Source organism: Melospiza georgiana, chromosome 2 (assembly GCF_028018845.1).
Source record: "Melospiza georgiana isolate bMelGeo1 chromosome 2, bMelGeo1.pri, whole genome shotgun sequence".
Taxonomy (NCBI): Eukaryota; Metazoa; Chordata; class Aves; order Passeriformes; family Passerellidae; genus Melospiza; species Melospiza georgiana.
In genome coordinates, this window is record NC_080431.1 from 111539953 (window position 1) to 111567771 (window position 27819).

At 41.0% G+C, this 27819-nt stretch overlaps 1 protein-coding gene across 1 annotated transcript; it reads left to right on the top strand.

Moving 5' to 3' along the window:
• The first annotated feature begins 6460 nt into the window (after positions 1-6460).
• On the top strand, positions 6461-26207 carry LOC131097004 (cytochrome b-245 heavy chain). Its single transcript, XM_058045663.1, has 13 exons — positions 6461-6529; positions 8910-9005; positions 10381-10491; positions 13867-13951; positions 14890-15035; positions 15808-15998; positions 19550-19679; positions 20576-20668; positions 22043-22296; positions 22579-22741; positions 23562-23708; positions 24885-25009; positions 25717-26207. Exons 1-13 carry the CDS (start codon positions 6485-6487, stop codon positions 25841-25843), a joined length of 1713 nt encoding a protein of 570 aa, XP_057901646.1. The 5' UTR covers positions 6461-6484; the 3' UTR covers positions 25844-26207.
• The last annotated feature ends 1612 nt before the right edge of the window (positions 26208-27819 follow it).

Here is a 27819-nt window from a genome sequence, read left to right on the forward strand (position 1 = left end):
ACACCCTTCAGATGGGATGTCCTGGCTACTCCTCCTCTCTCTGCTGCCTCGTGGGGGTCATTTTAAACAGAAATGGAGAAACAAGGCACTGTGAAATGCTCAGGCAGATTTTTCAGTAGGGCTTCTCTTTTGGAGACAAACATTCCTGGCAATGAAAAGGGCTGAACTCATGGAATGTATCAATATTTCATTGCCATTTTAAGTGTTTTAATAATGGTGGGCAGTGCAGTAACTCAAAAATATCCAGGTGTCATTTTAAAAAAATCAGAGGGGAAATGGAATTTTCTAAAAGAAGGTGCTTCAAATTTGGAGCTGCAGGGAAAGTAAGAGAGCCCTACAAAAGCAAAATAATTAAGTGTTTAAACTTTTTTTCATCATGTTTATTGTTATCTTCCCTGCCCTTCTTATTTTTTTTAATCAACAAGAAGAAAAAATACCAAACAGGAGAAAGAGAAATATTTTCATAAAATAAATTAAATGTCACTGCAAACCTATGAAAATGTGTGTGGCAACTCACAACCATGTTGCATTGAGGGTAAGCCTAGATTTCTCCACTGATGCTCTCAGAGAGGCATAGTGGAAACCCCAGAAAGGAATCCAGGCACAGTGAGGCAGAAACTGTAAAGGTTATTCTGATCTAGGGCATTGTACCATGTTAAAAAAAAAATTTCTATCTTTTTTGTCTGACTACTTTAATACCAGCAGTCTTAATTATATGTATATTGTATGTATTTTTATACATGTAATACATATAAATACAGAAATATTAATTATATGTGTACTTTATGTATTAAATGTGGTGTAGTACACACATTAGTCTGATTCTGCATCTGAGCAGAAAAGAGGCAAAGTGCTAATGGTCAGAACAGAATTGTTACCACTGACATCTTATGTGCAATTTTCTTACACAATTCCACCTTCCATATGCATGGGAAGAAAAACAATGGACCATGCAATATGTCAGGTAGTTTTTTAAACAAGTGGGTATCTGGATGGTTCCTGCTTTGATCTTGTTTTCTTCATCACCTGAAAAGATGTGATGTGCTGAAAAAGCCTTTCTGTTCTTTACAGAAGGATAAAGGATAATTGATTGGAGAAACCTGGGACACTGGCTGTGCTAAGCCTTGTTCATGATGATTTGGCTGTGTGGATCAGAATTGAACCAAGCTTCTTCAGATTCAGAGGAAAGAAAAGGGGAAACTTTACAGGAGACAGGTGGGAACAGACAGGAGTGTAGTAAGTGAAAAATTACTTCTGCCTAGCCATGAAATACCATCAGCAAGGATGTGGGTGTTGTCCATGAAGATTGATGGTAAGGAAAATTCAGGGAGGGCTGCAGAGTGCTGTAGCATTAACTCATCAGACAACTCCAATGCCAGTGGCAGCTGACTCTCCACCATAATTTACCATTGGCCAAAATGCAATGGAAGCCCCCAAGGGCACCAGGCAGGAATCCATTAGCCATCAACTATTGCCCTGTAATGTCCTTTAGCAGTCAAGGGCTTATGTGTTTAAGCTGCTATCTTAATAACCCATACATCACTGTTCTGCCCAGGGCACAACAGCAGTTGTCTCTTCAAGTAAGAAAAGAAAAGGAAAGCACCAGGGAAAGGGAAGTTTTACTAGTGGGAGATCTAAAATTTAAAACAACAAGCTGTTTATAGTCTTGAGTGTATCACTCATTCAAAAGAAGTTCTAGGGTAATAAAAAACTAAATGCAATTTTAGCATGTGTAGGAGTGTATTTGTATGGGGAGAAAAATACTGACACAGGATTGGAGTATGATTTGGCAGACTCTCCCTGCCAGGTAGCAAAAGTCTCAGTGAGATGGCATTGTGTCCCTTAATACAAAAGAGAGTGTTATAAGCCACTGTAATTAGCAGTCAACAGATGTGATTTTGATCAAGGTGGACACAGCTCCTCGAGCTTTGGCAGAAAACTGTGTGAGGGGATCTCTAAATCCAGCTGAGAAAGAAATTAAATGCCTCCAGCCTTTTGCTGCCCCCCTGAAAGTCTGAGCAGTAAAAAATAGCAGAATATTATTGAACCATCAAAACTTCAGAAGTCATAAATACAAGAAATTAAATGAATAAATAATATTGTGGAAATTGTAGTCCCTAATCTAACCCACTCATTGAAATTTTGTTTTTCATAGTGATTTCTCTGTAAGTGCTAAAAATGCCAGGAGGGAGGGTGTTGTGTATATGAATAAAGTGCTGTAAACAGTCTTACAACAGGAGGCTTTAATAACTACTTATCCAGTGGTAGTTTAACCTGGAAGAAATTCATCCCACTTCAAAGCCTAAATTATGGACACACAAATTATCAGACACTTGTGTCTTCACTGAGTTTCCCAAAGAGATGGGATGGATGCTTCCAAACTTCTCTGGAGTGCAACTTAAGCCATATAGGGATTTGTGAGATAGTCACAGGCAAGTGTCCAAGTTATCAGGGTAAATCCAGAAGTAAAAAAGCTTAATCAAGACAAATGAGTGAAGGGAAACATATAAATCCAGCAATTGTGTGGCAGGAGCAGTGTAATTCTATATTAAGAGGCAATTTAGGTATGATTTAGCAGCATATAGGCTTCATGCTGAATCTTGGCACAAGGATGAACTCTCTTTTAGTAATCTAGCTGAAGGATAATTTTAAAGCAAAAGCCTCATCCTTGGTGCCATAATTCATTCTATCATGTTATCTTGCTTAGACACATCCATTAAATATGACATCATTCCTCAGTGTAGTAAGTAATACAGTAATATCCTCTTGATATTACTGAAAATGAACATAAAACCAAGGCTGTGTCTGTCAGGTGTCTGGTTGTGGGCAGTCATCTGCTGACAGAGCTGGGTCACCCCCACACCTCCACACGGAAGATTGGGAGGGAGAAAAATCAGCAAAAGAATTACCACAGCACTCCTTTGTATTTCCCAAGACAGACTGCAGCATTGTGAAGAGCTGTAGTGTTGCCCTGTGCTGCAGGATTTGGGCACTGAGGTGTTCACACCTGGCGGCTGTTCCTGGGCATGAAGAGGGATGCTGGAATACTTTATGAGGTACCACAGCACAGCTCCAGCAGACAGGGAGGCACCTCCTTTATTTCTGGTCGTGGAATGGGGATGGAAACGTGTCAGGAGTAATACAGCTGCAGCAGATCCTGCTAGGAAGAACGAAGTGAGCTAAGGAGCTTTGGAAGTCCTTTCCCAGTCTGTGATCAGGAGCTGCTAATTAGAAACGGGATTTGACAGCCCAGCGCTGAAAGAGAGAGGGAAAAAGAGGAAAGCGGTTTTGAGCAAAGATGCAGCAGGAAAGGAGACGCGAGGGCAGGTGCATAGGGAGGGAAGGGCTGAGCAGGATTCCAGCTCCTTCCCCCGGGACCGGCGCTGCCAGCGGGTGGCACCGCGGGGCTGCTGAACCACCGACCCGGGCGGGACGGGCACAGGACAGGCTGCCGTTCCTGTTTTCACGTCTTTCGAGGTGTTTTCTTGAGCGGGAATCGCTGGTGGAGTCCCTCTCTCCAGGCAGAGAAAAGCTACCCTGGGCTGTCACCAGCACGTGTAAACGAAGTGGATCTGCAGCGCTGGGAAGAGAAGTCCCGCAGAGATGATGGTTGTGTTCCAGAGCCACATTAGCAGAGGATAAAGCTGGTACCCTGCCCATAGGATGCCATCTGGGCTCCCTCTCCCTCAGTCCTGCGCAAAGGCAGGTTAATTTTACCTTTGTCTCTATACATGGGAGGCTATGCTGTTGCATCTTTAGTCCAGGTCCTCTGGAAATTACTGACAGCTTACTGAGATGAAATTTTGTCTATACTTAGGACGTGCTGTTGGTGGTGTCTCTTCCTTTCAGTAACACAGCAGTGTGCAGCCATTCTGGCCCATTTTGTGGTGGTGCTGCTTGATTTCAGGCCAAGACTGGTGTGGCAAGCAGCATCTGAACCAGACTTGGTTTTTTTAATACAACACATGGGTCTCTCATGATGACTGCAAAAGACAGTGTGGGGAAGTACTGGAGCAGGGAATTGCATTGAGAGTTATAGTGTAAAGAGAGAACCTAGAAGGATCTGCCAGTCATTGGAGTCTCATTGACATGTTTTTCCCTGGCTCATATCTATCCCCTTTTCTGCTCTCTCAGCTTGGAATCACTTATTTTGTAAACAAAACAGAAAGAGCAGAAGTTTCAGGCTATGTCGTTCCCTGGAGTGAAGGCAAGCACACAGAGTGACAGCCTCAGGCTGCGTGTGAAGAGTCTTTTCAGGGAAGACAGCTTGACAAGTCCCTTGTTTGCTTCTTCCTCTTTGCTGTAGAATCAAGGGAAGGTTGGTGAACAGTGACTGCACAGCATTCAAAATAAAGACTTCAGGCTACAAAATAGAAGAGGTTAATCAAGGTCTCTACTTGGCTTTCCCCCTGCTGCATGAGAAGGAGGAGTTGGATCTCTCGCTCTGTTCTTCACACCACTCTCTCTTCGGGGATTTTTACTTGCAGAATTTTTCATTGTCCCTTTTAGGGACGTGTGTGAAACCCCTAGGCCTATTGCGAACACCTGGCATTAAATTTGTGCAGTAGTACACACACCTTTATTGTGCAGAGCAGGAGAGGAGCTAAATTAATTCCTAAGCAATGAGGTAAAATTACTGTGAGGAAAGGAAGAACCTTGAGACATGAATACTTTTACAATACTGTCATGCTGAAAAATGATCAGTGTTGACTGAACTTTTGAGCACAAAGAAGGATGAAAAATGCTTTGTGTAATCAAGTAGCTTGAAACAAATTTTATAAGAGAGTGAGATAGCATTTAATTTTTTCCATATTTCAGTTTTACACTCCTACATAATTAATACACAGCTGACAACATGTTTTTTTCTTGTACAGCATGTGTTCCAAATAAGTACAAAGTATAAAACATTCAGGTTTTTGTAATAGCAAAAATATTTCATGTATTGAGAAGGTGAAACAATCAGAATTAAATCAGGGGTGATGAGTGGGTGCTTTTGGTACCATTTCTACTCAAATTTGTCACTTGCAGCAAGAGGCAAAATTTGCTGTACTTGTCACGTCACTGTCAGAGGTAACAGAAAACAGAAAACTCAGAGGCACCAGGCAGCAGCAGAACTCCCCAGCTGTGGAAGGGCCCAGCACCTCTGCCCTTTCTTTTGAGTTCAGGCAGTGAGATCAGCTACTGCATTTAATAATTGTTTGGCTGAAGGCAGCTGAAATATACTCCGTTTCATGGTCTGTGTTCAGTCTGTCAAAAGGACCTCAGACTTTGCAACTGTTGTGACTAATCCAAGATCAGCCCCTTCTGGGTTTGTAGCCTGCCAGAAACCTCCTGAGGCAGTAAATCCATGTTTCAGGGACTATGGTGCCTGAGGAGCTTCCAGGCAAGGCAAAGCTGTTGAAGCTCAGAGCATCCTGGATACCTGCACTGGCTCACCCCAGAGAAGGCACAAGTAACTTACCCTGAGCTAGGGAGAAGAAAAAGGCAGAGAGAACGCTGCCATTCCTGGTCAGGGAGAAAAGGCTTGTCTTCACTGCAAGAATGGACATTCACACATCAGAACTGCCTCTCTCCTTTCCTTCCCAGCCACTCCAACTGTTGAACTTCCAGAGGCTACCTCCATAAATAAAAATATGGGCACCAGACCCTCTGATGACATCCAGCATCCCTGGAAGTGTTACCTCATCCCTGAAAGCATCCAAGGTCAGGTTGGTTGGGGCCCTGATCAGCCTGAGTCAGTGGGTGATCTCCCTGCCCGTGGCAGGGGGTTGGATGTAGATGATCTTCCAAGTTCCTTCCCACCCACGCATTCTATCGTTCTGTAATTCTGTGATCAGTTCGGGATGGACATCAAAGGGGATCCTGTGAGACTCAACACCATGAAAAAAAGCCTGTCCAGTGACATTTCTCCTCAGTTTTGGCCAGAACAGAGAGGAATTTTGGAAGGAGTTTAGTGAGACAAAGAGGAATGTTAGATTACACTTTGAAGTTTCTGTGGACATTGAATTACTGGAAGAGAAATAGTAATAGTGATTATTTATCATCAAAGATCAGCATGAACTGCATCTCAGTCCTCAGCTGATTAAAAAGAGACAGATTTGGGCAGAGGTTACTCTTCTGTGCTTTCTATGCTACACTTCAGCATTAAAAGCTATATAAAGGGGTAATACATTTTTTAGCAGAAAGCCTAACCAGTTGTATAATTTATTCTATCTTTGTATAATTTATTCTATCTTTGTATCGCAATGAAAAAGTCTATTTTGACAGTTTATATGTATTTGAGTTATGAAAGGTTATATGTAGAGATGATAGAAACATATTCAAAACAGAACTGGGGTCATGATTAAATGGTTAACTTATTTCCCAAATGAACGAGAAAGGAAACAGGGTGCTGCAACCTTTGGCTCTCACTTCCTCATGAGAGGAGGCGTAGAGGCTGCCCCAGAGAGAGCAGGGCTGCTGTGCTCACACATCTCAGGCAGCCATGGGGAACTGGGTGGAGAATGAAGGACTGTCCATCTTCGTCGTTGTAAGTACAATTTCTGTTGGATTTGTGTCCAGTGAACAGTTGTGCAGAAAGCTGTGCTGAGCAGTTCTCACTGTGCCAGGGAAAGATGCACCTGAGTATGCAGAAACTGGGGCAGCAAATGCAGGGAAATGCTTCGAGGGAATCGTTTTTAAGGAGCTCTCTGGTATTTCAGTTGCTGCAGGCTTCATTGTTAACTGAGAAATAATTGTGTATTAACTTTGCTTTGTTAGAAATACTTTAGCTGAGCAAAAAACTCAACTTCTGTGCACTTCAACAGAGAAAGCAATTGAAACAATCACCCTTTCTTGCACTTTTATGAACAGAAATGTGTCTAACTGAAAGCACAGTGTCTTGATGGTATAAAATATTTATTAATGTCAGATTCAAGGGAGAAGAGAGTGGAGATTTAGAGCAGATTCATGAATCCTTTATTAAGACAACTACTATTTGAATTGAATTTGTTTACAGTTTGCATAGAGTGGCTGTGAAAGTAGGTTAAATTAATTCTGAGGAAGATTTAAAAGTATAGAAAATCCCAGTTGCATTCACAAGTGCTAAAGAGTAAGCAGGGCAGTCCTCCTTGGAGAAAACTAAGTTTGTATTCTAGTAGGGGTTTTTTATTTCACTTTGTGATACAAGGGCTAAAGGTATACCTCTATACATATATTATGTACATATACATATATGTTTTAAAAACACATACAAAACCAAAATGTTTTTCTGCTCAAATACCTGAACCAAAGGAGCAGTTCAGGTATTGTGGCTACCTTTTATTAGTAGATATAAATATTGAGAGGAAGAAAAAGAAAGCATAGAATTTGTATCTTTTTGGTGACTGAAGTGTGAGCATCTTTATTCCAAGAAGTATTTCTGCTGCCATGAGCAATCAGTACTTGTGCATGACCTTGTAATTTAGGAACATAATCCCATAGCTGTGGTACTTCAGTGCTTTGAAAGGGAGTGACTGTGTGTTCTGTCACCTTCAGTGACTTGAGGAAGTTGAAACTGCCAAGACGTGAATTCTGGCTTTCTTTTTGCCTTTTATTTTCCCCCACCAGAACTGAAATATTAGAAGAATTAAGTAAGAGGCCTTTACTTTGCTCAAATAAGGAATTTGGGTTTTGAACCTCAAAGCTATAACAAGATGAGGGTAATAGGGAAGGAAACTAACAGACATAGAGAAACCAGCTAAAAGGACAGAGCACTGGAAACCCCACCCAAGTGTTCTGCTTTAACCTCTCCATCTTTACTGCACACTAAGCAGGCACAGGGCTGTCCAGTGCTTGACAGAAACAGAACAGACACAATTCCTGCTGATGTACCTCATCAAAACAGAAACATGCTGCCACAGTGTGCCACTGTCACTTTTAATAAGTGTCCTAAGCCCTTAATCCTGAGATGAGCTTGGTGTTTTAATGAGTACTTGGGGATTTCCTATATACTGCCTTACCCTGATGGAAATCCCTTCATTTCCCAGTATTTATTTACATTTTCATGATCTGAAATAATCCCAAGGTTTTTTTCAGTGTTATTTGAGCCAAAGAACTAGCAAAATATATGGGTTAGGAGGGGTGAGGAGCTGTAATGTCACCTTTTCTGGGCTTTCTCCCAGTTCTCAGACTTTCTCTCTGTTTTCATGCACCACTTAGTAAAACTACTTAGACTGAGTGCAGTGTTACAGATGTGTTTCAATAGGGGATGTGAAATCAGCCAACCAGCTCCAGGAGGGCAAATATCCAAATTCATTATGACCTTTTTTGCCAGATGGACTTGTAGCTGCCTAAGAGTTAATAACATGCACCTCATGATGTGTGTGAGAAAATTCTGCAGTACATTTATAAAGCCTGATTTGGGGTAGTGTACATGCTACCAAGGGCCTGTGTTGAATATTCCCTGCTGACTGATTTCAGACCCTCTTCTTGAATTCAGCCCTATGTGTAATTCAGCCCATCTAAATTTAGATCTCAAGCTTCTCTGTCACAGTTCCCAAGTCTTCCTCTCACATAGGTTAATGTGGCTGTGGAAGGGTACTGCCATTTTGAAGAGTCCCTAACCTTCAATGGTATTTAGAGATTTAACTGGACTCAGAATTAAACAATTATAATATGACAGCCCTGATACAACCAGCCCTAAACTCCTTGACCTATGAAAACATTGCAGCTGCACATTGCTCTGTTTTTGTCTATTGCCACTCCTGTACCCTGTGTTCACAAATCAGAGCCTGCTTACACCAGAAAGATTTCTATCACCCTTGCAGAAAAATTTATACCCTGTGCAAACAGGAGCACAGGGAAGCAACTGACTGTTATCTGAACTGTGTAAATTCAGATGGAGTACTTCTAACAACAAACTGTAAGCTTCCTGTTTAATTCTCTTTCAGCTTGTGTGGCTGGGCTTAAATGTCTTCCTCTTTTGGTGGTATTATCTTGTGTATGATGTCCCACCGAAGTTCTTCTACACCAGAGTGCTCCTTGGCGTAAGTACAGACATTATTGTTCTGGCACAGAGAGAACAGTTTTTAATAGTTTTAGCTGATCGAAACTGGATCTGGTGGCTGGAGCAGCAGGCTTATGTAGAAGTCACATGCAGGCAGATATTCAGTGTTTCTGAACAGAAAGCTCACAAAATAGAGAGATCCCATTCTAAAGATGTTTTCAGTTAACTAATATGCTCCTGGTAATTAAATTAAGCATTAATTGTGGCTATTTTATTAAGCAAAAGATTAATAAAATATTGCTGTTGAACTGTTGTGCAGTCATTTCTCCTTGCAATTATTTTTCAGAGCATGAATAGTTTATAAAGATATTAGCTCTGAAAAACAATCATCATTCATATATTCATCAAGAATGTGAATTAAATGATCCTGGATCCTGGTAGTGAAGTGATTCTGGATTCTGGGCTGTTCCATGTAATCCAAGTAGTTAATCCAGCATTGAGTGTTCTACTACAAACTTGCTTCCAAAGCTACCACAGGTCATGACCAATTGCCAGGGAAAATTAATTTGTTCGCATATTTTAAAACCCTGATCACAGGCATAAAAATCAGCCTAAGCTTCAGATTACAGAGCACAGCATTTTGCTGAAGGTTTGCAAAGCTGTGATTTAATTCTACAAAGCCTGAAATCCCATTCTGCATACGGCTTCTGGTCTGTGGATCAAATCCTGTCCTTTGCAATCACAATGCTGTTGCCTTTGAAGTCACAGAGACTTGTGCTTGGATAAGCAGAGCTCAGTGTAAACCCAAAGAGCTCTGCTCTAAGACCTAAAAGGGTCTCAATCCGTGCAAGGAGAGCAAACATTATTTTTCTTCCCTTCACTGCATTTTTATTAATATGGTCATTTTTACTTCATTTCAAACAATTCAAAAATATTAAATAATTAAGGCTATAAAGACCAACATTAAGGAAACAGATTCCTAAAAGCTGAGGCAACAAATTTCCCTAGACTCTTTTACTGACAGAGAACTTAAACTGCTTCTCTTATAAGCTGTCCATAACCCCCATCAACTGAAACCACAGACTCTTTACAGCCTTGGGACACAAAACTCTACTAATGGCTTAGATTTGCCCCTGTGTTTGACTGCTGAATGCCAAACATGGCAGGGAGATTTTTATACAACCATGTTAATCCAAAACTGAAAACAGAAGGTGTCTGTCTGTCTGCAGGACGTATTCTGCCTGCTCATGTCTTTCTGCCTTGACCAGAGCATGATTCCTTTGAATATTCACGGTGTAAACGTGAACTCTAAATCTCTCACTCTTTACCAGCTATGATATAACACATAAATGAAATCTGTACCCTGGATAATGTCTTAGATAATGCAATTAATAACACCATCTCTCTAATTCCAGCGTGCTCTGGCTCTTGCAAGGGCCCCTGCAGCCTGCCTGAATTTCAATTGCATGTTGATTCTGCTGCCAGTATGTCGAAACCTGCTCTCCTTCCTCAGAGGATCAAGTGCGGTAAGATGAAGAAAGAATTTCACAATTTGTGAAAGATATTATCTTTCATATCTAAACAGACTTGCAAGTATACCGAGAAACTGTGTCCAAGTTCCCCAAATATACCATATTTTGAGGATGTCCTTTTATGAGAAGCAGATAAGCCTGGAGTTTGGCTATGAGCAAGACTGAGGTCTAATGCCCATGGGGTATCTAGAGCTCTGTTGAGAGTTTAGTTGAATTAGTCTGAGTCCTCCCTTTCCAGCTGCCTCCTGGGCATGATCATGCCCTGGATGCAAAGTCCCTTTTTGGTGGCAGAAGCTGTTGGTGCTCACACACATCCACTGTTTGTCACTGATGCTACACTCACTTAGAGAGAGAAATTTCAGCCCCTGTCTGTCTTTGCATGCTCAGTCCTTAAGGTAAACGTAGTCTTTTACAGACTTCCAGAATGGGCCTTTTTTTCAGCTGGCTTATAAATTACATTCTATCTTGTCTGAATTGCATTTCCATCTAAGATGAAATAATTCACACACCTTTTGATTTTTTTGAACTCCCAAATATAAATGTTATACACAGCACGGAGGAGCTGACAGTAAGAAAAGGACAACTTATCCTAAGTGACAGCTGAAGAGGCTTCCTATGATAGTACTGACTATTACACTGCCAAAATCTTGATTTCTGGCTATTACAGCAGAAATAAAGCAGACAATGCAGGCCATGGTCCAGTGAAAAAGCAATATACTCCTAAAGTTCATGAATTGTCCTTCCAAATGTATAATGATTCTTCCTTTCTCTCTGGACACATTTCACATGAGCATGATCAACAAAACCAGTTCCCAGAAGTTGTTTTTCATCTCTAAACCCAGTTTAAATCTCTTAATGCAAATGAGACAGCCTGCAGGGGATGGAGAGGCAGAGCAGAAGAGGAAGTGATAAAATAGATGCAGTGTTTCAACAGTCCTTCATAAGGGAAGAAAGTGGGATATGAAGCAACAAGAAAATAAGCAGAGACAAAATAGGCTGTACTTCCATCTTGTACATTATACATCCTCACCATGAGTGTGGCTGAATAAATGAGATGTGCCTACCACATTTAACTCTTTAATTACATTTATGAGCAAGGCCAGTGCTCTAGCCTTTCTAAGGAATAACAATTAGCAATATAAAATTGGAAATACATGTCAGGCTTTCAGTCTTTTCCTGTACTCCTTCAGATCCTGAGATGCTACAAAGCAGCCAGCCATGCCCTCCGTTCATGGAAAAGGAGAAAGGATAGTAAATAAAGCTGTAGGGTTGAAGTTGTTATTCCCCAGGCAGATCAGTAAGTATCAGCCAAAATCCAGAGCTGACTCCTCTGGCAGCAGAAGTCAATAATGAACATAAATTTAGAAAGAATTAATGCTGCTATGGATGAATTCAACTGGAAAATAATGATGAGCCAATGATCATATAAGGCATTTTTGAGATTGCACAGGTTTTTTGCTGGGCAGGGGTCTTTTGAGCTCAAAGCAGTAAAAGAGCTGGGGGTACACATGGAAACTACTGGGAGGACAAAAACTGGTTCTGGGTGTTGAGAATTGTATTCCAGCTGGGACTTTGCGCTACTTGTCCTGAATTGCTCCTCTCCTAGCATGCATAACCTAACTTTTCTAACCAAAGTCTTGGGAAACTGTCCCTTTTTGTACTCAAACTTGAGTCAGTCCTTCTGCCTTGGGCATTGAGGCAGAGTCACTCAGGCTAGACCCAGACAAAAGTGAGTCCCAGGCAGGGAGACACAGCTCCATTCCTGCTGGCAGCACGCTCTCCTGCTGGTGGCTAGGAATGAGGAAGGGCTCTGAGGGTGAGCTAGGAGGTCAGGGAGGGGTATGGAATTCGAGTCTTAGACAGCTGGTGTTTGTTTAGCTCCAGTTGCTTTTTTGCAGTAAAGCTACACCTCAGGAAGGATGTAATTTTAGATCTTCAGCAAAAACACACAGTGAGCCACCGGCAGTGACAGTGCTGTGGTGGCCTCAGCACAGGGGGACAGCTGCTTATGCTTGCTGTGCTGTTGTCTCTAATTAGCTGTGCTCTGCAGGTAACAACTGTGAGAATCTATAAGAAAAATCATTTAAATGTCAAATAACTTATTGGAAGAGAAGTGACCTTCCCAACAGCAATGTCATTGGGGTCAAGAAGAGGAGGGAATTGCTCAAACACAGCGTTCAAAGGGAGTGTACAGAAAAGTCTTGCCCTCTCCATCCTGCCACCCAGAAGTCACGTGTTATGAAGTTATTTGTAATAACTTTATAACTTTTTAATTGGAAAGATAGCTGTGATGTGTTTTGCATGTCCATCATTGCTGTATTCACTGCTGTTAATGGCCACATGACTGAAGGCAGCTGGAGCCCTCTGCCATTGCTTGGCCTTCGTTTCTAGGATCAAGTGGTGTTTGCAAGGGAGTCAAGCACTGCCTCACTATGCTACATTTTATTCTACAATATGTTTTATGGTTTCTCAATGTAGGTGATACAAAAAGGCCAAATTTCTCCTGGTTGTTATTATAGTGTGAAGTGATTGTGGCAGCCCCAGAGTGTTTGTCTCTTGTGAGGAAACACTTGTGGTAGTTTGCACAGTGTTTTGTTCCCTCATCCAGTCAGCAAACACAATGCAAACATACAGCACATGACAGTCATGCCTTCTACTGTGTGGAGACAGCAAATGGCAGCTTTACAGGGACCTGAGGCTTTAGGGAAACTCCCAGTGACTGCAGCAGAGTTCATATGGGGTCTGTTATGAACCCATCATCAATAGTACTAAAAATGTCATTCTGTTTTTCTTGAGAATTAATTCCTTTGGTTTGTATCTGCAGAGATTTTTGCTGGAGTTTTTTTGGGTAACTCCAAAATCAAGTTGTAAATGAATGCCTGGAAAGTAAATCCAGTGTTTTGGGGAAGGAATGCCTTCATATCACTGCCATAGGTGATATGATTTGGGGTGGGAGCTCCCTGAGACAGTTACACCCAAACTTTGCAGCTTGTTTCTAGATTGTGACCCACAATAGGATCCTGGTGCTACCAAAACAGTCACTCTGCCATGGCAGACTGTGATCCCTCATTTTGTTTATAATGTACAATTTAAAACAGATAAGATGTATTCCATTGTCACACTGGATGTTAAATTTTTTCTCCTTATCAAATAGTTTGTTTCAGGGGGACATGTTAAAACATAATCTGGAATTTCTGTTTTCTGAAAGATGGGGGAAATATTTTGTCTCTGTTCTGGAATTCTGGAATTCTACATTTTTCCTAGCAATTTCACCAATATGCTCAGGGCTTCTGGTTTTGTCCTTGCCTTTAAAAATTGTGTACAGACGACACAAATAATCTTCAAATATCTTTTTCTTTCCACCCAAAGTGCTGCTCGACCCGGATCAGGCGACAGCTGGACAGAAACCTCACCTTTCACAAAATGGTGGCCTGGATGATCGCCCTTCACACTGGTTGGTACTCTAATTTCTGTGTTTGTTGCTTTCTTGTGTATTTTATATGGAATTCAGGTGGCATCAAAGTTACTACGGATATGGACCGAGACCTGATTTCTTTAATGGAGTCAGTGTGTGCCAAGGCTTAAATCAGTTTCCAGATATGTGCCAGCTGTCAGAGAGCAAAAGATAAGAAAGAATACCTTTATTTTGAACTGTCAGTACTATTTATGATAATTTAATAAAGGGTATTTAGCAATGTCCTGAGAACCAGATACGCTGCATTTAATTCTTGTTTAGACTTCTTATCTGGCACCTAAAACAAATAATAGAAATTCTTTTTTTAAAAAGGATATAAAAAGCTTGAACCTGTTTTGAAGATAAATAAGTATCTACTTATATGAGGTGGTTCAAATTTTGAAAAGCAGTGTACAATTTTACCCTACAAAAACATGTAGTGTAATTCATGTGATCATCTCACTGATTTAGGTTTTTGGATGCATTCAGCTCAGTGAGAATATTACTGATGATTATTAGAAAAACTGCAGAATAAAGCAGCACTAACAAATGTGACCCCAAATAAATCCAGATTCAGTTCTTGGCTGTTTTACAGAGGTCCTGAATGAGGATGATCCTAAAAAATAGTTTAAGCCATTCCATGTTTCAGTATCCCATTTGTTAGGGCACTACTACTTGAATTGTTGAAAGGCTTCGTTGAACAAAAATATACTGAAAATTTCCCATTACTTCTTTCCCTCCCTCACCCAAAGCCTGCAAAATTCAGGTAGTAAAATTTTAACAGTAAAACACATCAGTGATCTGCAATTGTGATGAAGATGGCAAGAGCAGCAGAGCCCTTAAGCAGCAGTTGACAAATGTGACGAAGTTTCAGATGTTACCCCAAACCGCCAAGTACTTGTGGTCAATGCTGATTATTCCTCTCCTGTCACCCCTAGCAATTCACACCATTGCACACTTATTCAACGTGGAGTGGAGTGTGCAAGCCCGTGTTGAAGAGAAAGGCACCCTGGCAGCTGTGCTTTCTGGCCTTGGGGACAAACCAAAGGAAAGCTATGTCAACTTCTACAGGCAAACCCTTGCTGTAAGTGACAACAGACTCCAAAGGGTCATCATTACGTTTGTGTGGGTGATCATATAAATCCATTTGGGCAGAGTGCCTGTTTCTGGTGTCCACAGTCTGGGTTTGGGGCATCTTGCAGAAAAACCTTGTGGAATACATTTTTCTGTATTTGCCAGTAATATCATTGCTGAGCTCTGGTAGTACTTTAAACTTTTTCACCTGAGGATTTCAAAGTAGTTTTGAAACATTATGTAAAAGCATACCCTGTAAAGCAGTGTTCTGACTTAGACATGGCACTCAGAAAGGTACACAGAAGTAAAGGCAAGAGTTTTGAAGTTGGGTAGTTTAAGCTCTGCTGAGTGGGGAAAAAGAAAATAAAGTACTTTGCTACTTCTCAGAAGAGCACTGAGCTTCCAAACTCTGCAAGAGTCCCACAGCTGTGCAATACTAGAGGAAAGGAGAGTTTTCATTTAGCTCCTGAAATATGGATGTAGGACTCCAGTTCTGAGCACCAGAGCTGTGCAAATGTATTCACCTTCCCCAAAGTAGTCCTGCTGAGCCATGGCAGAGTAAGAAACCATATTTGGTGTGTTAATTCATGGAAAAAGCATTCTCTCTACTTCCAATTACCTTAGTAAAGGTAAATGTGCAGTGCAACCAAAATGAACAGGGATTTTGGCATCAGATGACTTAAGGACTTATAACCAAGTAAAGAGTTTGCTGAGGGATGGTTCAACTGGCTCTGCTTTGGTGCAACCCCTTCCTTAGACCAAGGTGTGCAATTGTTTCACAGAATCCCATTGGGGGCCTCTATGTGGCTTTCACATACTTGGCTGGCATCACTGGGGTTGTCATCACACTGGCCCTCATCCTCATCATCACCTCATCCACCAAAACCATCCGGAGATCATATTTTGAAGTATTTTGGTACACCCACCATCTCTTTGTCATCTTCTTTATTGGCCTTGTCATCCATGGTGCTGGGTGAGTATTTGCACTTATGACAAAATATCTGATAACCACTGAATCTTTATTGAAAGCCCCCTTCACACATGAGTATGGGGGCTTCTGTCACTGAGCAGCAGCTGGTTTTGATGGCAGTGATGAGCCAGTAGAGGCTCTGAGAATCAAGAAGCTCTCACTGATACTTGCATGTGACTTTGGCACACTTAAGCTCACTATCACTCAACCTCTTCTGATATCGTACTTGCAAAACTCCATTCCAAGGTTTCTATTTCTAATTTTTAATTTTCCTTCCTCTCCTAAAAGGAATTGCATGTAAGGAGATATGCATGTAAGGAGATCTCAGTATAAAAATTACATACAGTCTAGAATTTTATTGGATAATGAAAACTCTAGTAATATAGATTTATGTTTCAGGCTTGGATGAACTTGTAGTATCAGCAGCATTTAAGAATAGAATTTTAGCTGTTTCAACTTAGAAGTAGGTATTTGTAAAATTTTCTACTTTTCAAATGCCAAACATCTTTTTCTGCTGTTGCTTCATTTCATATCTTCTTCTGAAAGAGGTGAAAAGCCTAATGAAACAGTTTTAGCACCACACAAACACAATTTTAGCACTTAGAAAAATGAACTTTAGATCCATTTTATAAAAGCAAAGAATGGGTGAATAAAGAAAAAAGACTCAAGTATCCAAGCTACATTTAAATAGTTAATAATTACACTACATTGCCCATTTTAAAGGAAGTCCTACATGCAATAGAAAGTGTGCTTTAAAAATGCCCAGCAAAAATGACTATTCAAAACCACTTCCTTACAGTCCATTAGTGCCACTAGAAAGACAGAAATCAAAGTAAAACAGGAAGAACAAAAATAGAAGGCAGATGGGAATCACCCCCAGCATATTTGTTCATTCCAACTTTCATAACAAGGAAACGGTTTGAGCAAAACTTGTGGAAGGAAAAAAACAAGAGGTTCATGTTTTCTGCAGCAAACATTGTATAGTTACTGACACAATGTCCAAACTTACCAGTGATTACTACACAATGCTATCAGAAAGCAAGCATTTCCCTTTCCAGAGGTCAGTGGAGAGCATATATTTTTGAGCATAAAAGTTGAATTTTTGTTTACTTCAGCGTTCCCTGTATTCCCACCATCTTAATTGTACTGGAATGAAAAGGCAAGAGTTTGGGCAGCAGTGTTGTCAGTGAAGTTCAGCTATCCTTTGGAAGCAGATATAAACAGGAATATTCTCATCTGTAGAGGAAAGGATGCTTTCCATTTGTGAACTCAGTGACCTCACCTATTTGGCCTTCAAGGTAATAATGAGCAAATACACTGACAAATATGAGATGGGCTTGTTACACTCATGGAAGGCATCTCCAGTGTGCAAAGATGGATGTCATGGAATGAGTATGAACTGACAGTCTCAAAGCACTATGTTAGGAAGAGACATAAATGCCATTTTATCTCAGGGGCCAGAAGGCTGTCACACATATTCTCATTAATCTCTACAAACACACATCTTTGTATACACAGAAAGCTGAGTCAAAGGTTACTGATAGATCAAAGGGGCAGATTCAAGAAGGATGGAGAGAGACTTTACAGGAGCATAGAGTGATAGACAAGGGGAATGGCTTCAAACTGAGAGTAGGTTTGGATTAGATATTAGGAAGGAATTCTTTACTGTGAGGGTGTTGAGGCACTGACACAGGTTGTCCAGAAAAGCTGTGGCTGCCCCATCCCTGGAATTGTTCACAGCCAGGCTGGATGGGGCTCTGAGCAACCTGGTCCAGTGAAAGTTGTCACTGCCCATGGCAGGGGGGTTGGAACTGGATGATCTTTGAGGTCCCTTCCAACCCAACCATTGTGTGATTTAATTCTCTGACTCTACAATAATTCTTGTCTGCTACAAGCTGTTACAGCACTTTTGAAGCACTGATGGTTTTTTGTGCATGAGCTCTGTGTCACAGACAAATGTCCCAAATTTCCCAACACAGTAAATGTGAAGAGGAGAGGGCACAGAGGTGCAGTTCACTATTTTGGAGATAAAAGAAAACCTTCAGCCAAAAAAGAAATACCTATAAGTCCATACTGCTGAAAGCTTAATTATAGTACTAGAAAGAGCATCTACACTGACTGATAAGGGGAAATAAACTTTTTTTTTTCTCTTCTACATGGTACTGACATTGTCAAACCTTTAACAGAGCATAGAGCAGGGCAAAATCCCTCAGACCCCCTTTCTCTTAAGCAATGGGGTGGGCAGTGGAGGAAATGAGCTCCTCCTGTTCCCATAACTGATCCCAGAGGTGGCTCAGCTGAACCCCCTGTCATTAGTGGGGAAGTGAAGTGCAACTGCTGATGTCCCTGCAAATTGCAACTCATGATGCTGCTGGGACACTGCCACTGCTTCCCTTTATTTTTCAGACAGGATATTAATCAAACACTTAATGAAGAAGAGGTTCATTAGTAATATTTATGAACAATATCTTATCTCTCAACCCTGCGCAGAGATTTTGTAACAATTCTCTGAAAAATCTGTCTCACAAAGCTAGGCATGCATATGGCTTATATACCATGGGGATTTTTGAAATGTTGTCCAGCTCACAGACACTGAGCTAGGAAAGCAGAAAGAGAAGTCATGGGGAGAAGATATCAAAGAATCACATTGGCATAAAACCGACCAGCCTGATCAGAAGCAGATTGTTTCTAGGGAAAATTCAGCAGATCTTAATCTGAATTTTTCTACTAAGATCTTGAGGTTGGCAGAACTCCAGACAGAGGTGGGAAATAGTGAAAAAATATACTTTTGCCCCTTGAAACTGAAATTACCTCTCTGCACCAGTTCTGCTACTGGAAATACAGCTGTACTGGATCAGTCAGGATTCTTTATGCTAAAACAAACTTCAACAAATGAATAAACAAAAAACAACCAAGCTAGAAAATTCAGGCCAGATAATCGGATCTGTATTCATTCATGGCAGCTGAGCAGCTGCTCCACAGCATTAGAGGGAGACGAAGAGCCAAAGGAAGAATATTTTGTAAAGAGATCTCCAAATTTCTAAAATAAACAGCAGAAATAATCTCTGTAGTGGTCAGTAGCAAATTGACCATTCCAGATTTTGGGTTTCATTTGTTTTGTTTGTTTGTTCTTTTGGTCAGTTTCTTGGGGTTTTTTTTGGTTTTTTTTTTGTTTTTTTTTGTTTTTGTTTTTTTTTTGTTTTTTTTTGTTTGTTTGTTTGTTTTTTTTTTTTTAATTGCAGAAAAAAGTAGGATAACTCAGAAAAGAACAAAGCCTTCTAATTGTGACCACATCCTGGAAGTGGTAATGGACAACTCTCAGTTCCTCACCTAACCTTGAAGTCAGGATTTTATCCCACAAACTTCCCTCCCCATTTTTATTTCTTTAATGGTAACTTTGTGGGTAGATTAGAGCAGTAAATCTGTATCAAAGCTGTAGCAGTGCAGAAATTGACAACCCCATATAAATAGGGTGGTGTACATAAATAGAACAATAAGGAACAGATACTTTTGTTTTAATTTCAGTGCCTTCATGACCTTTATTTTTTTCCCAGTCGTATTGTACGAGGACAGACAGCTGAAAGCCTGGCTGAGCACAACCCAGAGATTTGCTACAAGAACTTCACTCTCTGGGGCAAGAGTGAGGCTTGCCCAATCCCCCAGTTTTCAGGGAATCCTCCTATGGTAAGAAAAGCTGGCTTGTATGCAAATCCAATTTAAATTGTTTACAGTTTTCTATTTTTTCTAAATTGCATAGAAAACCAGCTATATAACCCTCAGCACTCTTCAGTGACAGCTTTCTTTGCATGAAGCAAGAGGTTTGGGCACAGTGGGTTGTAAGCACAAGTGGACTCCAGACTACACATTTCCAGTGTGCTGTAAAATAAGCACAGCTGACAGACAAAGCAAAAGAGCAAATTGGTATCTGAGAACTTTTTATCCAAAAAGTAAACTGCAAAGTAATGGCTCCTGGGGATATCTAGAAAGTGCTATAATGCTCATAATAAATAGTTTAACATTACTAATGGACTAATGATCATTAGCAAGAAAATAACACCCCTGAAAATGTGAATTTGAAACTTCAGCCTTTATTGACTAACCAGGCTGTTTTTTCTTTCACATTTCAGACTGATCTGTTAACAGAAACCACATCTTTTCCTGCAGTTATACAGACCTGAGTCAATAATACCTTAACACCACATTTCACTTTGTTGTATTCTTTTTCAGACAAAAACAAAATTACTTGCAGGAAAACACCTTGCTGTAACTTTAGTAGAAACTAAAAAGCCAGCTGCAGCAGTCAACAGAGAAAGAAATTCCCCCTCTGACCAGAATTTTGAAACTGTCATATATGTTAAGGATTCCCTAACCTGGTTAATAAACAATACAGATTACATGAACTTCACCTCTGCTTATATAATTTCCAGGATCTGATTTGATCTAAGTTGATCTCATCTAGTGGAAGGTGCCCCCGCCCACAGCAGGCGGTTGGAACTAGATGATCTCTAAGATCTCTTCCAACCCAAACCTTTCTATGATTCTGTGATCTTCATCTTCTGACTTGTTTTCTTTGCTTACAGACATGGAAGTGGGTGGTGGGTCCCATGTTCCTGTACCTGTGCGAGCGGCTGGTGCGGTTTTGGAGGTCACAGCAGAAGGTTGTCATCACAAAGGTAAGTGATAACAACCTGTTATCACAAAGGTAAGTGCTGATGCTGCACTTAACACCAGGCAGAGCATCACCTTCTTCTCGAAATGGTACAGCAAAAGCAGAGGCTCCTCCATACCCAGGTTATCAGTGGAAGGAATGCTCTGACTGCTGTGATGATGCCAACATCTAACATCCAAATGTAGCCTTTAAATGTGAGCAAGAGGAGGAAGTTAGCTAAGGCACAGGTTTAAATCTTAGGAAAGAAATGAATTTTCTTTGTATTGGGTGAAAAAATTCCACAGTAGAGAAATTCCATAGACTTGAGACTAATTTAAGACACAGAACAAATGACCCCTGAAAGCGAGTTCAGAGCACCTTTATTTTATGTATCCGAATCTAATGTTGAGCTTCCATTCCCATGGTGTGCTGCAGAGATATTAACATGATCCTGAAATTCTGACAGCTGAATTAGCACAGAACTGAGCTCAAACTTATGAAAACCATCCTGGCCTTTCCCAGTGTAATTCCCTCACATGGCACTGTGCTGCATCCTGAGGACACAGCCTGTTCAAATCATAGCAGGGTTTGAGGGATGACATTGGGTCTTTCTACTGTGCTCTATAATGATGCTGACACATTGGAAGGCTCCTAAATGTGTGCTTTTGATGATTTTACCAAAATATGCTGTGAGCCACTTCTACACTATATTTCTATGGCATCTGTTTTGTGCCCTGCTGGCAGAAAATTTCCTTCACCATCCTAAACACCACAGTTAATACATAAGTTAACAGACAGAGAGACTTGATTCTCCCTCTTGCAAATCTCTCTTGAAAAAGGAAAATAATTTTGGCAGACAACTTTAGGATTAAAAATTAGAGTGACAGAATTACTGATTTTACCTCTAGAAGATTGTTTCTAAAGAATAGCCAAGGTCCCACCTGACTAAAACAAGAAAACATCAATTTCCAGTGGTACTACCTATCCAATATGTGTAGGATAATCCTGTGATTTTGCCCCTATATTTACAGTCATTCCTATTAATTCTGTGCTCTGTGCCAGTGGGCAAGGTTGATCTGGAATTAACAATGTGCTCACACATATCTGGTGATGTGTTACAAGATGTGCCAGCCTGGCCTGTCCTTTGGAGTGACTGCAAGTGTGATGTGAGAAAATACTTCAACCAAAACATCAGCATCCTCTGCAGGCTTTCATCTGCCTGTCAGGTGCTGTTTCTCACTCTCAGTTCTGTTGGGAAGAAAGTTTCACCTGCTTTCCTTGCTCTTATAGCAGAAATGATGTTAGTGATGGTGGATGTAAATACAGTACAATCAGTGAGGACAGACTTTTCCTTGTCATTTTCTTTTCCTTGTTTTTCCCTATGCCCTTCTCACTGTAGGTGGTCATTCATCCCTTCAAGACAATTGAGCTCCAGATGATGAAAAAAGGCTTCAAGATGGAGGTTGGACAATACATTTTTGTCAAATGCCCAGCAGTGTCTAAACTGGAGTGGCATCCATTTACACTGACTTCTGCCCCAGAAGAGGATTACTTCAGCATTCATGTCCGAATCGTGGGAGACTGGACTGAGGGCTTGTTCAACGCCTGTGGCTGTGATAAACAAGAATTCCAGGAGGCATGGAAGATGCCCAAGTATGTACAAAGACTCTCCCTGGTAAAGTCAAAAAACACCTGTGGCAGTTTAAATATTGCTCAAGCAATTTGATGGCACCAGTGACACCAACATTGAATGGTGACACACATGTGGGTCTTAGGTGCCTCTTTACAGTTTTTTCTATCAACTCCACCTCTCCTTTTGCTGACTAGTATTCAGTCCAAATATGCACTGTAGCAGACAAATACTTTTTAACTGTCATTTTAAATGGTGTTAATAAATATGCACTGCTGATTTAATAAGCATACTTTCAATTCCAGGATAGCTGTGGATGGCCCCTTTGGAACAGCGAGTGAGGACGTGTTCAGCTATGAAACTGTGATGCTGGTTGGAGCTGGAATAGGGGTCACCCCCTTTGCATCTGTCCTCAAGTCTGTCTGGTACAAATACTGCCATGATGCCACCAACCTAAAGCTCAAGAAGGTATTGTGTCCTCTTTCCCAGAGCCCTGTAACTGTTCAAAGGCCAAGGGCCCAAATCAAAGCAGGCACAGCAGAGGTGATCTGGCTCCAGGCATGCATGAGTCCTAAAAGAAGGAGGAGTTCAGTTGACTCTCAAGGTTAGCAGGAAGAAAACAGGAGGCTCTAAAGCAAAAATATAATGAAAGGAGAAATAGCCTACAAGCCAAATCACACATGCTAATCCTGACTGTGGCCCTGGGGAATTCCAGTTGCAGTGGAAATGGTGTTCCTTGAGAAACATAAAGTTCAAAGCGCTAATGCAGCCTGGGGAAATATTGCATTCCTTCCCCCAGCACAAAGAGAAAGGCTTTTCATAAGTAGAAGAGCAATGGAAGCATCCTCCTGTCCCCTCCTGCCCCTGGAAACTCCCTGTGCAGAGGTGTGGGGTGACACTTTGCAGTTATGGCCATATTCAGAGAACAGAACTGGTTTTTTTACCTACTTTATCTTGCCTGCCAGCAGACAGAAAGAGAGTTCACCTCTAAATCATTTATTTATGTCCTAACAAACTGTTTTACAAGGAGATAAGTGGGGAAACATTGAGAACTAAAAATGTGGAAGAGAAACAAGAAGACATTTCCTTGTTCTTGCAGTCAGTCATTCAACTTTATAACCCTCTCAGCATCAAAATTCCTGAATAGCTTCAATACCATCCTACCCATCTACTGAAGTGTTCAGGACATTTTTTACCAGAACTCTATAATTCTCACTCTGTCAGCAGACATAAACCTGGAAAACATAAGTGCCTGTGTCCCCTGACAGCTCATTCTTGTCTCTTCCAGATTTATTTTTACTGGCTTTGCAGGGACACTCATGCCTTTGAATGGTTTGCTGACCTCTTGCAATCTCTGGAGGCTCAAATGCAGGAGAGGAATAATGCAGAGTTTCTGAGCTATAACATCTACCTTACAGGCTGGGATGAAACTCAGGTAACCACACAGTGGGGGATATCACTGCCATAAAACTGGGGTTAATGTTAGAGAATTTGTTCTCATAACTATTCAAATGGTCTTTTATCCTGGGCATCCACCTGGCTCCCAGAGGTTTTGTCTGTGTGCAGACAGGTGCTATCCATCAGAAGTTACATGGGATCAGCTGTTCATGTGCACTGATTTCCTTTCTGCTTTCCTCTGGCTCTGTGGAAAGCAGGCTTTGTTCACAGGAGCAACCTCAGCTGACCGTGTATGAGTCTCTAAAACAGCTGATGCTGCCTCAAGCATGTAATTAAGAGCTTCAGGAACCAGGGAAGCCACTGCACAAATCTTGAACCAGAGCAGCATATTTGTTTCAGGACTCATGAGTTCTCTGGTCCTGTGCTGGTTGGTTGCTGTGGGGATGCAAAGGAGCAGACACTTGAGAATGTGGGATGGAGTCAGCAAAGGCTCTCACTCTGTTACTTTTAGTGATGTTTTATATTGCATTTATCTCACCATTGCAAAATTCACCATGTGCCCAAAGTGCTGTAGCTCAGCTAGATAGACAGGGAGGGGAGCAGCGAGGAAGTTATCACATATGGAGCATCAAAAAAAGAGAAAGGAAAGAAGAAAAGTCCCACATTTATTTCCTTGGGGATAAAGGTACCTGGAACTTTTTTTGTCTCATATAAAGGGGCTACAGAACTCTTTAGGGCCTGAGCTTATGCCTTTAACCACATCTTCTCTTCCTTGCTTTACATAACTTATCTGGTCTAGCTGGAAGTTACACAGGCAAGGCCTCCTCATATGGATGAAACCTTCCAGAGAACAAACTGGCAGGACTTCATTATGGTCAAGGGAGTCATGCTATTGCATTTGAAGGGAAAAGATTTTTAATTTGCAGCCCTATGTTAGCGTTCTTAGACTAAACCTGTTCATTGAAAAAACCTGCAATTAATTGCTGTGTTCAGGTTTCACAGCTTTAACTCTTGAGATCACCCAGTCTGGGAAGAAGGAAGGGGTAGACACTGATAGTCAGAATTTTATGAGTCTCAGCTTTCCTTGCAAAACACCATAAATTCCATAATCTCATTAGGGAAATAATTCAGTCAGTATTGACATTATTATTATTTTTTAACCAGAACACAATGCTGCTGTATTTATCTGTCCTTTGTCTTTCATTCCCCACAGGCCACTCACTTTGCAGTGCATCATGAAGAAGAGAAAGATGTGATTACAGGACTGAAACAGAAAACCTTGTATGGAAGACCTAACTGGGAAAATGAGTTCAAAACGATTGCGGGGAAGCATCCTGGGTAAACCTTTGCAATATAATATAATGTCTGTGGACTTCCTCTGTTTAATGGCCATACACACCATAGAGCACAATCTTGTTCCTTTGGCTGATAAAGTTTCAGGAGCGTTTTTTTACCCTACCTATCTCCAGGTATTTTCTATTCTATTTTCAGCCATGGATATGATCCATGATCTTGAACAAGTTATTTTGACCTACAATTTTTTTAAAAATCATTCCTTTTCCACAAAATACTTCTTGGATTGTCTAATTACTAGCAGAAGATTTAGAAAAAAACTATCCCTATCCTTCTAGCTGAAGTAAATAGGAATATCAGGTTCATCTCCAAAACCACTTTCTACCTCTAGAAACCAAACCTGAATATGGATGACCTTTAGCTAACCACCCAAAATTTGCAGGATAAAACCAGAATAGCTCCTCTCAAGAATTTGTGCCATAAGCTCTTTGAATCTCTATTTCTTTGATTCAGTGAGGTCAATAAACCTGTCTTCACTGACTAAGGCTGAGCTGAGATTTAGCCCAGCATTTGTTTTAGAAGCAGCAGTAAGTTTGAAGGGATTATAAGGTTTAAGGGATAGATGTCCAGTTCTACTTCAGTTCCTGTAATTGAGAAAAAACCTTGCATCTCTAGAACATAAAAATGATTTACATGGGGAATATCCAGCTGCTCCATACCAATTTCTGACCATATTTTCATTTTCTTGACAGCTCCAGAATAGGTGTTTTTCTCTGTGGCCCTGAGGGTCTGGCTGACACACTCAACAAGCAGAGCATCAGCAACTCAGAAGCTGATCCAAGAGGAGTGCACTTCATTTTTAACAAAGAAAATTTTTAACTCTGAAGCAAGTGAGAGTCATTAGAAGCACAGTCTAAGGACTGAATCTATTTTTGTGTTTGGAGTCTGGGAAGGACAGCCCAGCTTCTAAATTTCAGCTACACTAACGCAGGTGCCTTTGCTTCTTGGGAATGATTTTGGCTCTATGGTAGAATAAAAGAGTCAAGTTTTACCTTAGGAAAGTTTTCATTGCCCTCTGTGTGCTGGCTATTTAGCAGAAATCTGTTTTCTTAGTCTGTGTGAAGGGATTTCCCCTCAATTAACTGCCTTTATCCTCCTATTATTTGCCGCACTGCTGAAGAGTGGAGGCTGTCATTTGCTTTTGGGAGCCAATTCAGACCCATAAAGCTTGGTGCTATTAAACAATAAACCATTCCAGCATAATGCTTGCTATTAGCAGGCAGCTTTTCCTGAATAACTGTTTCAACTAATGGAGGCAATTAGGAGTTAATTCAAAGTTCACTTATGGCCTCAGCCTGGGATGTTTTCCTTTCCTTGTACAATATTTTCTCTGCCTTCCCAAGGGTAGTCATCTGAAATAAGCAGTTCGTTAATTCCTCAATATCCTCACTCTCCCCTGGAACAAGGGGAGTTGCAAAGGGGTGGCTGGCAAAGTTAGTTCCTTACAAGAGCAAAACTCCTTTGTACACCAGCACCTTCCAGGCTTCCAACATACGTCTTAAATATCATCTTCAAGAGAGAACTCCTGCAGCTGAAAAGGAGCTGCTTCTCCTCAGGGGAGTGAAGAACTGAAAAGGAGCCACCTGGGCTTCTGAGAACCAGCCCAGCCGCAGAGGGGTGACAGGGACAGACTCAAGTCCCACACGTGGTGTGTGAGTCACTGCTGGATGATTTGGACACCCTCACTCTCACATCTTCAGGCTCACGGTGCAGGGAGCCATACAAGAGGAGGGTCAGTGTTTCCAGGATTGCCATTTCTGCTGTTCAAGGCTGAAAAAAGCTGTTGCTGAGTGGTTTAATGGGTGATTTCTGAAGCACTCTTAAGTGCAAACAGTGCCTTTGGCCCCATTGCTCAGCTGTTCCTCTCTGAGGTGGAACAGGCTTTGAGAAACCAATGGTGACTTCATTCATTTATGGAATAGCTGTGGGTAAAGTTTCTGATGTGCACAAGACTCATACAGAGCATAGTGCCTCTGTGAGCACATAACAGGTAGCAGGTTCTTAAAAACAAACCAAAAAAGGGAACCAAAACTTTTAATACTGGCAAGAGAGGAAAAAAGTATTAAAGCCAGCAGCATAGGAAAAAAAAAAGAAAAAGCAAGTGCAAAAACCCTTGAAAAAGCCATAGTTTAATATACCATGTCTTCCATTCATCCCAGCTCCCTGCTTTGTGACTTTTAAACTCCACAGCCAAACCCTGCAGTAGCTCCTGCACAGCACAAGACCTTCCTGGCAGGTTCTTGCAGCCACAGAAGAAAGCTGTGGTCTCCTTCTGCAATTTCAGACAGCTTTGTGCAGCCATCTGGTTGCATGTAGCATATTTTACACCTCACCCTGCCAGACAGGATATGTGTTCTCCCTTTACAGCATTTTAAAATGTTATTCAGGCTCTGAATGCTACTTCAGAAAGGCAGCCTCCCAGTTCCTATTTATTAATATCAGTTAACAACAAATGCTGGCAAAGATCAACTCTTGGTGGGGAATTTTCCAGATCTTCACCTCAGAAGAACCATATTCAAATCCACATATTTCTGTCTGAAACACATCTATTGAATCATAACAGAGCATAAGTATAGCCAAGGAAACTTCTTCTGTGGAGTAAATATTGCTACTAAAATATAATAAGGGTCTCATCCTGTGCAAAGAGCACTGAAATATTTACCCTAGATTTTAATGGAAATGTGATCAGGCATTTATAATCATATAAAGTGGGCAAAGAGGAATTGCAAGGGGTCACATGGAGGCAGCATATTTATCATAAGAAGAGTCTTGGAGGGGTGTATTTTAATTCACCA

Coding starts and splice junctions, on each gene's coding strand:
- LOC131097004 (XM_058045663.1), top strand. CDS start 6,485: ATGGGGAACTGGGTGGAGAATGAAGGACTGTCCATCTTCGTCGTT. Junction 13,952..14,889: donor GATGATCGCCCTTCACACTG/GTTGGTACTCTA, acceptor TGTCACCCCTAG/CAATTCACACCATTGCACAC. Junction 22,297..22,578: donor GAGGCATGGAAGATGCCCAA/GTATGTACAAAG, acceptor TTTCAATTCCAG/GATAGCTGTGGATGGCCCCT.